Source organism: Limanda limanda, chromosome 3 (assembly GCF_963576545.1).
Source record: "Limanda limanda chromosome 3, fLimLim1.1, whole genome shotgun sequence".
NCBI lineage: Eukaryota > Metazoa > Chordata > Actinopteri > Pleuronectiformes > Pleuronectidae > Limanda > Limanda limanda.
The window spans coordinates 13605708-13619194 of record NC_083638.1 but is presented as its reverse complement, the minus strand read 5'-3'; the positions used below and the strand labels follow the sequence as shown (position 1 = coordinate 13619194).

Here is a 13487-nt window from a genome sequence, read left to right as displayed (position 1 = left end):
GCAATCTTGGTGCTTTTTAGGGAAATTCAACAACGCAAAGCATGGCCCTTTTTTATAAAATTTTACCATTGTAGAATTATGGAAAACTCTTTGAATTAGGGTTGATAACATCTGCTGTCATTACATTATTAAATTGTTAATAAAAAGTAAATTTCTGCTAAGAATTACCAAAGCTTTTACATAATGAACTAACAGATCTAATACACTTTAGACAAATAACACGTGGGAGCTCCTGCTCATTGCTGCTTGAAGGGCAAATAGCCCTGGGAATCATCTGGTGAAAAATTACTCACATATGTGTCATATACAAAACTCATCATTTTGCATATTATTATATTACCCTTTGAATGAGATCTGTGTGATTTTTGCTATATCCCAGGCCTTTGAACGGACTATATTAGGAAACAAAGATATAAGTTATGTGAATACAAATGTTAAGCAACACAATCCGTCCCTTGCTGAGACGAGGGTTATTTAGGCCAGGCTTGCTCTATCGCACCTCTCTCCAGGCTGGAATTTGCTTTTTTTAGACACCCTACCTGATGAAAAATAACCTCATATAATCACTAGATGAAAGCACCCAGCCGCTCATTCTGTTTTTTTTGTCTCTCCATCCCCCCTCCTCCTTTTTATTTTTTTCTCCTAATATGAATTTGGGTCCTGCAGCTTGCTCATAGCTGTGCATCTGATGTTTCCTGCGATGAGGCATGTTCTAAATATGCTGATAGTACAAAACAGCAGGGTAGCTGCAAAATATCAAACAAAATGGTGCTCGTGAGATCAATTACATGATAGAAAATGGAGGTTTTGGTCTCGCGTATATGCTGCAGCATATAGCTGTTCATATTTCACTGCTTGCCTGGTAGCAGTCTAATCTCTTCTCCCCCACTTTTTCATTAGGAAAAGCTAAAGCTGTTTTTAAGTGAATGTTTTGCTAGTTAATCCCTTGCAGGGTGTGTATGTGTGCATGTTCTAATGTGTGACTGTGTGATGCAGTGTATAAACATGTTGTGTTGTATGCCTTTGTGTTGAAAGTCATGCAAGTTATCCTGTATGTGTAACGCATTTTTTAAAATCTTTGCTGAATAAAGCAGAAATCCCAGTGTGCCCATGTGTACACTGCTGCACATGTCTTTGAGAGGGGCCTTGATGGTGCTGTTACTCCAGTTGTGTGCTGTGTGGCAGAGATTATAGCCTTCCATTCATAAGAATGGGTATTTCCTGACGAGGACCAGCTCTGCTGTTTGAATAATCCCCTCAGGATGAGAAATACACCGGTTTTGAGTGACTCAGTCACACACCATCATTATTACTGAGGTAGACCAACTTAAATTTGATGAAGGCCTCTCTGAAATGCCGAAGCATAACATTTCCTTCTTGGCCTGGAAAGCACCTTCATATCTTTATTCTATTATAATCAAACCCTCACACATTGTCTCCAAGTGGTGGCATGCCAAGTAGGGCAGGACAACACTTGGGGGACAAGGCATGGAGGTTATTTGGCAAAATAGGAGAATGGAAGCTAAGTCAGCCTCCAACAGCAACTAGCCTGTCACTCTGAGGAAAGAGCTTGTGGTATCCTATCATTAGAGATCAATCTGTTGTGTCAGATCAGGGGCAGCTGTAGTCTAATTAGACATGCAAGATTATGCCGAAAGAATAGCCACTTTAAATCATGGTAGTAAGAAAAATAATCACTTTGCCCTCCATCAGTAGCAAACGTTAAGTGTGGCACATATGGTCAAGATGATGTACAAATATGAAACTGTGCATTATAAGATTATGCATTTATTAAATTAGAGAAGATCATTTTCTCGTGGGATAAAGGTATCTGGGGGAGTCATTGCTGAAAGATCATATTTACTGTGATATAGAATGGAAATTATATTGATACAGTAATTTGGTCTGTATCAACATCATTGAGCAAATACTTTAAATGTGGTATGTAATAAATAAACAGAAAATTATATATATTAAACCTACAGATAAAGTTTGCCATTTCTCTTAAAATAACTGGCCTGTTGTGAAGGATCCAAATGGAACAGAATGAGACATTCAGTGAGGTAAAATAACATTAAACCTGCATTTATTTGTCAACATTTTTGAGCCCTGAAAATGTTGCAACTTAACTGTTTTTATATTGACTCTTCTTGAGTCATGTTTCATATGTTACTTTGACAAGCAGTTTGTTCTAAATACACGGTGAAGGTGTGATGTTATGATTGAAGTGGACTGTGTAGAAATAAATGAAACAGACTTCTTGAAATCAAACTTAATTTCATTTTCAATTCATCATACAGTATACAGCCGTCTTCTTGTGAAGCAAATGCTTTTGCCAGTTTTTCTGTATTAGATTTAGGGTTAATCAGCTTGACCAGACTGTTTGTCACTTATAAAGGCCAGTGGTCAGTGGATATGATTTCTATGGCATTCACTACCTGTGCAAAATCTCTCCTCTGTGCTCTTTACGTACATTGGGGAGTCTTAACTTTGACCCTGAAACCTGAAAGCCGACTACTTTCATACCTTTCCTTCTCAGTGAGAAGTTGATTTGAAAGTCTGCATTTGCTCCCTGTCATTTAACTTCATATATTTGAGCTTGTGGGGAGGCTATCCATTCACAGGAAGTGTGTGTGTTAGCGTTGGTGTTTGCAAACCCCTGGGTGGTCCTGCGTGTACCGGCTACAGCAGGGTGGAACAGGCTGTAACCGTCACTAAAATGTGGCTCAGGCTTTGTGTATTTTGCTTTGAGTGTGTGCGTGCATGTGGAAGATATACCTATCTTCATATTAAGCTTTAACTAGACCACATTGTTGTAAATGCCTTCTTATGTGCAGTGCCAAGGAGCCATCTCACCATCAATATTCTCTGTCTGTTCTGGCTCAACTGATTATTTCATAGCCCACAAGTATCTTGTTTCACAGTTCAGGTTTTCCCATATGGGGATCAGAGAGATGCTTCATCCCTGTTACTTTGTGTTAGCTGCCGAGCTGCTGCCTGGTGATGTGACACTGTTGTTCAGCAAGGCCCGAATTCTCAGCCAGCTTTTTATTTAGTCCAGGAAGAACGTTGTGTTCTGTCCCATTAAGCTGCTTTATCTCTCTTTTTCTCTCTGTCTAATCTTCAGGGTGTCATAGCTTGTTATTTTTTTTTCACCTTCACTATGTCACCCTGACTTGGCATATTTCTCAGCCATTCATCGTGCCAGCGGACACGCACCAGGGTAGTTTTTCACAGGAAGTGATGTCACCATGAACATCACCGCCCACATTGTCAAATGCCTTCCCCAGGGCAGGTTGCGTGGCAACCGTAAAGTGTCATTGTTAAGAGGATTTGTGAAATGTAATATCATCCAGAGGGGAAAGGGACAGCCAACAGCACAGTGCTGCTGGAGGAACCTGCTGTTTCCTACTTTCTACAGTCGGATAATACAATAGACATGTGTGTGTCTTAAAACCAGATTAGTCTGTATGAGCTTTTCCCTTTGGCCTTTTTGTTTAGGGAAACTACATTGTTGTGAGTGATCCATTGAAATCTTCGTTTTCATGGTGCTGTTGCTAATGTGACAACTGGTCAGGTTAGTTAGACACGCTTATCTTGTTTAAAGAATGTCAAACCCAAAGGTCTAAACATTTTAAGGGAATTCAGCTAACATAAATCTGTCTTTGTGTTTAAACTACTGAAACCTTTAGTTAATTATTTTTATTTTCGTCCTATGCATCAGTCATATTCTGTTGATTACCTCAGCCAAGGATCTAATATTTTTTGTAGTGGTTTGGACACAGAGAATCTCTATAGTTAATAGAAGAGCTTTTCAACACCAAAATGAACTGAGCTGACAAGAATAGAAGCGAGGTCTTAAAGTTCGACCAAAGCTGAAGTGAATATTTTCACAGTTTGTTGTGTAGATAAAATAGTGCTTTATCACCCAAAACACAATGAATGTTTTGTTGTTGTGGTTATTTCTCTTATCTCCACATTGTATGACGATTATTAATATATAGACAGGATAAAAATCGAAAGACATCTCCGACATTTTAACCTGTGACAGGAAAAGTCAGGGGTTCCTGATACTATTATTGACTGCTCTGTTCTTTTCCCTCTTATTGTCTGTGTTAATGCTTTCTTTTTCTTTCTAAAAAATGTGAACTGCAACATGAACAAACGTCAGTTACAGACTTCTTGACGACAGTAACCTTCTTCATACCCACAGGGTTATAAGAAAGTAATGGTGATGTGAATCATAATCACATTACACTTTGTGATATGTACAAATTAATGGAACATTTGATCACTAACTCGTGTTAACATCTTCATTGAAATATTGTCTGTCAGAGTAATGTCAGTCAGAATATTGTTGTCTGCGTCTTGCAGATACTTCAGCTGGTTGTCGTCTTGTCTGGTGGACCCACTCGGTCTGTCTAGCAAATGATTGGTTGACTTACATGAGAATGTGTTGCTAGTATGGGAATCTTTGTTCACATGTTCGGTATGCGTCATTGTAATCTCATATGAACAAGCCCTCAGGGAAATCCTCCTACTCAACAGACATGTACCTGCGCATGCACCTGTGTGTCTGAGTGCGTGTGTATGTGTGAGGGTAGCTGCATTATAGAAGCGCGTTGGAAAGAGAGAGAGGGGGGAGATGTTGTTTTGAGTCCGTATGTTATCACCACTAGTGTTTTTATTTTTTCCCATTAACATCTGATCAAGCCAGAGATCTGGCGCCTGTGGCTTCCAAGAGATAATACATGTGGAGAGGCGCAAGATAGGAAGTGTGTGCATATGTTGTGAGAGAACATATGGGGAAAGGTCACATAACTAGCATGTGACTGTGTTAAAGAGAGAACAGAGAGGAAGAGTATGAAGCCCTGGTGAAAAGAAGCTTTCATCTGTTCATTGTGCAGTTTGCTACTGTCTGCGCTCCTAATAACATTATCCCTGCAGTCTGTCTTGATACTGCAATTCTATATTAGGTTACAGGGAGAATTTCAACACTCAAACTCGCAATGGTAGTTTAAAGAGAAAAAAACTATTTACCTAATTATCACTGAATCAATGTTGATCTGAATCTTCAGGGTAGCTGGGAGCTTCAGCAAGGCACTGCATTATAAAGTAAATGCAAGCAGCTCCTATTGTAAGCAAGCTTCTTCTTGTGAGGATAACCCACAATCCTGCTGTTGTACATGTGTTGAGGTTAAAAAACACAGAGGTAAACCTACTCAACTTGTTCCGCTTTTGCAAACTGGTGCAACCTACAGTTTATAAGTGCAATCAACAGTCAAATGAACAAATGCTGTTGGAAGTTTATTCTTTCTGCAAGACGTCCGTGATGACATGGTGATTGTCAGTCGTCTGCTACGATCCTTTGATATAGGAAAATATATTTAAGACAGTATTCTACCCAAGCAGTTCTTAGTCCAACCAGGAAAAGCAGAAATGAAAGATTACTTCACAGGATCTGTTCAGCCAGAATTGCTTTGTCTTGCTCATAATAATGACAGTCAAAATAGCTGTCCAATATTTTGTGGGCCTTGCAGGAGTTTATTGTTTTGAAAATCCTGTATTATTTATAATGCTTTAATAATTTGAAGATGTGTGGAATTCATAAACACTTAAACATACCTTGATTTTGAAAGAAGCAGTCAATTCATTTCACAACGTTCCTAAAGACTGTCTTTGCAGGTGTATAATGGGTATTTCTGAGTTTTATAGTTAAGGAACTTGTCTTATTCTCTCCTTCAGGAAAATTGTCATCAAGATTGGAAAGAAGAAAAAGCGAAAGCCAGAGTCTTCAGAGGGGGAGTCTGACGATGATCCTCCAACTCGACACGTCTCTAAAGATGATTCTGTAAGATCCAGTATACACTCTGCACACATTCACTCTCAAACATAGAACCACACAGTACAAGTGACCATTACTGTTAATGCGACTGTAATTCTTAAAAGGGTATATCATCTTATTTTAACAAACAAAATATTTAGAACCTAGATCGTGAGGCAATTTTATTTGGGAATTTTTATCCTTTAACCTCGCACATCATTGTTATCACTTCGTGCCAAATATCTGCTGAAAAGAAAAGGTCGGTACTGTCTCTGTAACACTGGTACGAGGCAGTGAGTGAAGTGGTGTCCTCGGCCTGACTGTTCCAGCCTGGAGGAAGGCTGCACAGCTTTAGTTTGAGCCTGGGAGGATAGACTGTGGTTCATCTGCGGTTCATACAGAGGTCACGCAGTGGTGGGCTATCTCAAGCACAATTTTGTATCTGAGCTGCCACCAATTGACAGCAGAGCAGCATTCATCTGCATCTGCAAACACCTAAATATAACTTTATATATATAAACAATTGATGTGGTATTTTTATTTGAGTAAAATGTTTGAGTACTTCATCCACAACTGCCTACATTATATGTTCATCATTAACAAATCCATTTGATAGGGAACATTATTCCCGCTGGGTTTTTTGTTTTTGATAACATAAGATTAAATTAAATGATCATATTATTTTATCAAATCCAGAGCAATGATTTGACTTTGTCCCAACACGTCTCTCTCCTTTCTGCGTCCTATCCGGACCGCTGCCTATGATATAATTACCCTCTGTAAATGGCGCCCCTGGCCTTAATTAAAACAGGCTGTTGATGACTCATTTAGGATGATACCGTGGAAGAAGTCAAAGTAGTATGGCCGACAGCTAGAAGAGAAGAAAGGCCTCCTCGGGGGGTTCAGGCCTATTGTTGTGGTGCATGGCAGGTTCGACTTTCCAGCTGCTGGTCAACCTAGGTTTAGGGAGGAGAGGGTGTATCTCCATGGGGATATTATACTCCACACCTAATTAACTTTGGCTCAGTGGCATTTATTCCTAATTAACTACATATTATCATTAGGAGGGGCTCATGTATTGATGCCGGATACAGCGGCCTACGCATATGATAATTACAAAGGCTTGATAGGGAGGAACAGGAAGAAGCAGGATTTTAAAACGCACGATTTTCTGACTTTCTTACTTGGTATTTTGAAATGTAACCAGGTCATGCATGGGTTATTCATAACATAGTATAATTTTCAACATGGAATCGTGTGACTCCTAAATATTTATCATTTAGGTTTTTCATCCTTTACAAAAAAAAATTTGGAGTGAGTATGTGAAGAGTGAAACTAGAGTGTCTACTGTTTGGTTTATACAGAGAAAGTCGTGACTTTTATGAAGACAGTACTGGTTAATAAGCACACTGAGGGAGACAGTTATCTGCACTGTACTAATTTAGGCACTAAAATTAAAAATCAGATGCTGCAAAAAATAATCCCATGAATATTTTTTGCATCAATTGAAAAATTAATTAGGTGCAGTAAACAGTAAAAGCTTAAATCTGCCTTTAAAACCGCACCAATCATTCAAGTACACGTTGGGGCCAGAGTGCAGCTCGGGCCGCCTTTTCGGTTTGAACCTCTGCGAGCCCGAGTGAAAGTAAGTTAAACAAAGATAATGTAAACTGCACTGAGTTTGTGTTACACTGCCCCCGGCATGCATGTTTATGCTTTTTTTCCATGATTGCAAACACGTAGACATTTGCAGTGTAGATAGGCTCGCCCGGTCAATGTGACTGTAACTGATCCACACCTGAATATCATTTAAAAATCTTTGTTCAAACCAAGCCTTGTTTTGAGTATCCACAGTATATTCTGACCTGATTTGCAATTTACCTGGCAGGTAGTTCGTAACAAGCATCTTGGAGAGTCTGCCCCAGTTTTTGTGTTGATTTAGTTTCAGTTTCTTAATGTGATCCCTGACTGACCCTGTTATGTTGAGACACTGGGATTGAGACCATCTGGACTCTGGTCAGGTTTCCAGTTGGTTGTTCACGACTCTGAGTGTATGTTTGAGGTGTTGTCCTGCTGCAGAATGATCAGACACATCGCTGATGGTATTGAGCATGTAAAAATCTAAACATGTTTAGATTTTTACATGCTCACTGCGTGCAGTGATTTTTACATGCTCACTGCGTGCAGTACTGTATATAGTGCTACATAAATAGTAGTCACTGATGTTTACTGTAGAAAATGGTCATTGGTCATTCATTAGTCGCTGCAGTCTCCACATCTCTCCCAGGCTACCTGTTGCAACCTCAGCAGGGCCGTTGTCTGGTTTGGAAATAAACATTTTTTTCCATGACCACCAAGGTTTGGTAAGCAATTAAATCACAGTTGTTATTTTTCACTCATGAAACAGTGAAACTTTTCCCTCCTTGTTTGTTTTCTAGAAGAGGAGATCTAATCGCCAGGTGAAAAGGAAGAAGTACGCTGAGGAGCTGGAGGCCAGGTTGTCCGATGAGGAAGTCAAGGTTATAGTCAAGGCCAAGAAAAGCAATGCTGCAGCTTCCAAGGAGCACGCACTTCAACTCTTTGTAGTAAGAAAACCTGCCTACAACTTCCGCATAGCTCTAAGTTGAGTTTTATTTGACAAAAACTGCAGAGTGCAGCCAAATTAATTTCACTGATGATTCAGTCAAAATAATTTAATTTAATTTAATTTATTTTGTTGGTAGCAATGATGTGCATAAACATTAAAAAGAAGAGCAGGATTACAGTGAAGTGCAGCACGGCCCGTTCTTTTTACTACCGAATTGTCACATATAAACCAGGACTACTGCAGTATTGAAGAGAGAAGATGCATATTCAGTGCCCATTTTTAATTATTTACATGCAACAGCATTGGAATTAGCAGAAGACTATTATTAAGAAAAGCTATGGCCAAAACCTTTTTCTAGAATAATGCAGTTTCACCCTGGTTACTGTTTTATAAATCAACCATAGGTTTTACACCACCTGTTATATTTGTATTTTCCAAAACCACAAATTGACCAAACATTTCATGTTGACTAGGATGAAAAAACTGTATAAGCCACAGGTAAATAACAATCATGTGCACACTGTTCAGTTTTTATTATGCATATTATTCATACCTTGCACTTTAGTATAGAGTATTTGCATTTAGTGTGCTTCTAATGTTTGCTCTGAGAGACATACATTACATTAAAGGTTTCATGTTTATTGCATCTGTAGGAGAATCCCAGTGAAGAAGATGCTGCTGTTGTAGACAAAATAATGTCTTCTCGTGTCCTTAAGAAGGAGGTAAAAATGTTTTGTTGCTAATTTTCCGTGATTTTAAGTGATTGTAAGAGATACAGTAAATTGCTGCACAATTATGATAAAGGTTACTATTACAATTACTTTGCAAGATAGGGAGATTTGAATTATTTATTATAAGTAACCCTGTCAGCATTATTTTACTGTTTTATGTTTAAAGATTTATCTTTAAATTAAATAACTTTCTATAGTGTAAATCAGTAAAAAAAAGAAAAGCAATGTTTTAAGTTTGTCTCTAATTCAGTGTTTTTCTGTTATAACTAAATCTCTCTGTAGGTCTCTCCAGGAGTTGTCATCGAAGTGGAGGAGTTTTTTGTAAAATATAAAAACTAGTAAGTTAATTGTTCTGTCGTAGACTCTGTTGTTCATTTTCAAGTGAGCACTGTTTTTATGAATTTTTATGAGCATAATAAAAAAATATGATTAAACTACTACAAAAAAATATTATCTTCCTGGTTTAGTGATGATTGTTTGATAATCTTTGAATAGTGATAGATTGAATGAAACTATATTGATTAAAAAAATATCTCTTATTATATATTTTTTATTTCTGTTGTAAAACATCCCAAGTTGTAACAAAAAATCTTAAAAACTAGACACCTTCAGAAGATCAGGCATGTTGAAAGGATTCTGAATAAGGACTATACTATATGAATACACAAACACACAAGGCATCCTTGAAAAATATTTTGCAACAGTGATTTAATTTCTTGATTACGTACTCAGGGATATTATTAAAAAAAATCTAGCTGCTCCCCACAGCAAATTATCAGTCTGAGAGTTTTGGAAATTAGGATTTATGAACCGTAGTTTTACTTCCTCAGCCTTGCAGAGAAATAATTTATTTTCACGTGACAGATAATCTGTCATCAGCAAGATTGCGTTCATACATTTTCAGCTTAATGATAAAAAGGATGGAGATATGAATTTCACATTTAAAATGTTATAAAATACATGTGATCGAAGAGTCATGTGTCTGAAATCTGTAAAAGACAACGTGACATCTGTGTTTTCCCCAAATACTGGTAAATGTAATTGTTTTTCATTGTAGTCTAATTGTGTGTGTGTGTGTGTGTGTTTGTGTGTGTGTGTGTGTTTGTGTGTAGCTCCTACCTACACTGTGAGTGGGCCACAGAGCAGCAGCTGGTGAAGGACAAGAGGATTCAGCAGAAGATCAAACGCTTCAAGATGAAACAAGCACAGAGGGCACTCTTCTTCGCAAATGTAAGGCTGTGTGTTTGTTTGTAGACATAAATTGTATGCACATATTGGGCAAAAGGTATGAAGCAGGTGTGGTTCCACAATATCATGTCTTCTAGGATGTGTGTGTTTAGTGTACATGGATATAAATATTGTGTATGTGGATGTTTAATATATTTTTTTAAGTAGGTTTGTGTGGGCAGGCACATCTGTGTGCATATATTTGAATCTCTTTACTCACTCAGTTGATACAGCGCTGATGCTCGTCCCAGATGGTGAGTGGGCACTTAGGTTTATTCTCTCTTCCCCTCGTCTTTCTTTCTGTCTCTCAGATGGAGGAGGACCCCTATAACCCCGACTATGTAGAGGTAGACAGAGTGCTGGAGGTGTCATATTGTGAGGACAAAGACACAGGAGAGGTAAAGCGAGTCCTCTTTCATTTGCTAATCATATCTGAGTGGCGTGCATGTGGTTATTGTGTCTACATGCCCGAACACGTTTGACATTTTTTGCAGCATTTTTTTCTCCTTTCAATATATCCTCGACACTACTGATATCTTTGTATCTCACAAGTGCCCAAGGCCATCCTAATGGGCTTCCCTGCAGCCTTTGTTAATATTATAAAAGCAGAGCGTGGCCTCGCTCTAGTCTTTTCCAGTGTTAAATCTTCTCTGCCTCCTGCAGGAGGTGGTGTACTACCTGGTGAAGTGGTGCTCTCTGCCTTATGAGGACAGCACCTGGGAGCTAAAGGACGACGTGGATCAGGGCAAGATTGAAGAGTTTGAGCAGCTGCAGGCAGCCAAGCCAGACTCACGCAGGATGGTAGGTCTTACCCACACATCCCCTATCACTGTAATTTATTTTTCTGTGATTGCTATTTTACTGTATACACATATACACATATTGTTGCTGCCATTTTTATGTGCCAGTAAGTGTGCTGCCCTTTAAATAAAACCTGCTCTTGTATAATTATACATATTTCCTGTAGGTTAGAATGTGTGAGCATCTCATGCACCCACATAAGCTTGGTGAAATTATAGGCATCATTAGCCAAACATTAAAACACATTCATACTCTCAAGTGTACAAACTGAATTCCAAAGATTTCCCTGAGATTATCCTGATGGCCTGTATATGAGAACGCAAATGTTAAAGTCAGTTATTTCAGAGAATCTCCAGAGTTTCTCCTGCGAGCCCACTCTGAATCATGTTCTATTGAGGCCATGTGAGAATACAGCAGGAGATTCTCCGGAGGATTCACAGCAAGCTTTTGGTTGGTCTGACCGGATCTGACCGGAGAATGTACTGCTGCATTCTTCATATTTGAAAGGCAAACTCTGGAGTAAAGTCTGGACCCCGTTGTGCATCTGTCTGAAAATGTCTGAAAACGGCTTTTGAAAACATGCAAACATCAGCTGTCAATCACTACATGCGCATCATGTATCCACGTGTCTCGAAATAGCTTGAACCTATTCAGTGCAAAGTTGAAATTGAATGGAGGTGGGCCTAGGAGGTCCTTGAATTAAGAAGGTGTGGGATTCCCTGGGAATGTTACTGCTCTATCATTATGTACGGAGTAGAGTATTTTGAGGTCTTATGTGGTCATCCAAAATATAAATGTATATTAATCATCCAATCTGCCATTAAACTCTTCCTTAAAACTTGTCACTTAGGATCGGCCCCCGGCCAATCTGTGGAAGAAGAGGGAGCACTCCAGGGAATACAATAGCGGCAACAGCCTCAGGGACTACCAGCTCGAGGGAGTCAACTGGCTCCTCTTCAATTGGTACAACAGGTTAGTTATAAGTACGGTATATACATACCTTCACACACATAAAGCCCTCCACACCTACTGGGGGCCACAGGGCAAAATCTCTATGTTTGTTATATAAGCAGTATCTACAAACGGGATCTTGACCAGGACATGATGCAGTAACTTTATAGTCATAAGACCTGTGTCTGAACCAGACATATTACACAATAAATTTGTTTGTGGTTAGCTATTGACCAATGCTGTTTTAATACAAATGTTCTGCCAATACAGCCTTACATGATCTACAGATTGCAGAGAACAGGTAGACATGCGAAATATATGTGCATCACACAGATAAGATGCTTTGTTGCTGTATTGCTTTATATCGACTTGAATCACAGAGCTTTCAATTTGAAAAGTAGCTTAACAGACCTCTGAAATGGTTGACCCACATTTGAACTGAAATAAGGCTAATTCAGTTTCGTTTTATGAAAAGCATTGAATATTACATCTATATTGCATATAAACTAGGTAGGATGAACACACATTTTCATACAGAAATCTAGTGGATTTATACACTTTAACACCTCATGCAAAATCTTAAGTATCTCTATACATGTTTTTTTAAGCTTCAGTGATCCCATGCTTATAGCATATAACAGTGTATTTATTGATTCAGAGATTTTGCATGGGCACATTGCATTATAAGAGGTATCTTCTTTGTGCACCGGAACGGCAGATGAATAATGAATCACTTTTCCTGCAGTATGTGTGCGTGGATCATGCTGCGATTTGGCCGTATTCCCATTATTTGCTTGGGCCTGCGAGGAGAGTCAAATTTCCTGTCACCGTGCACACTGCTGCAGCAACAATTGCTTTCCCCCCACCCACGAACACAAAAGAAACACTGCACCGTACATCTGGAGTACAAGGTGTCAGTGTGCTTGCATTAACCCTGGGAATTGGCTTTGTTATGTGTGAGCATGCAGGAGTTTTGTGTATGCCTACGCAGAAAGATTCGTCAAAAGTAGAGAGCTGCTTAAGAGGCCAGTGGGAATATCTGCACGTTGCAATTAGCATCAAGACATAATACCCCCACCCACTGGACAGCTGAATAAATGGTTTGCCGGCACGCACCACGCAGCAGAGGCAGTTGCATTTGCCATTATGTTGTATATCATCTCTTTATGCTCTGTTATTATCGGTGATGATGATGTTTTCTCCTCTGTTGTTCTTTTAGTATCATGGGGATTTTGTGCATTTTCCTTGTTTCCCCTCACTTTCTTCTCCCTCCATTTCTTCATCTTCACCACCTCTCTTTTATCCCAACACACATTTTCCTGTGCACTGTGAACCATGACTTTGGTGTATGAAACAGAATTTCTTT

The 13487-nt window shown here is 39.0% G+C and overlaps 1 protein-coding gene across 6 annotated transcripts in view; it reads left to right on the top strand.

Annotated features, from left to right (window-relative positions):
- The window catches only part of chd9 (chromodomain helicase DNA binding protein 9), a 71243-nt gene that overhangs the window by 31685 nt on the left and 26071 nt on the right, over nucleotides 1-13487 (top strand). For all 6 annotated transcript variants that reach the window (XM_061067969.1, XM_061067968.1, XM_061067967.1 and 3 more), the window contains 8 exons: nucleotides 5746-5851; nucleotides 8263-8409; nucleotides 9065-9133; nucleotides 9425-9480; nucleotides 10255-10372; nucleotides 10681-10767; nucleotides 11033-11170; nucleotides 12021-12142. In XM_061067969.1, the coding sequence (XP_060923952.1) occupies nucleotides 5746-5851; nucleotides 8263-8409; nucleotides 9065-9133; nucleotides 9425-9480; nucleotides 10255-10372; nucleotides 10681-10767; nucleotides 11033-11170; nucleotides 12021-12142 (843 nt within the window). The remainder of the gene's footprint in view (nucleotides 1-5745; nucleotides 5852-8262; nucleotides 8410-9064; nucleotides 9134-9424; nucleotides 9481-10254; nucleotides 10373-10680; nucleotides 10768-11032; nucleotides 11171-12020; nucleotides 12143-13487) is intronic.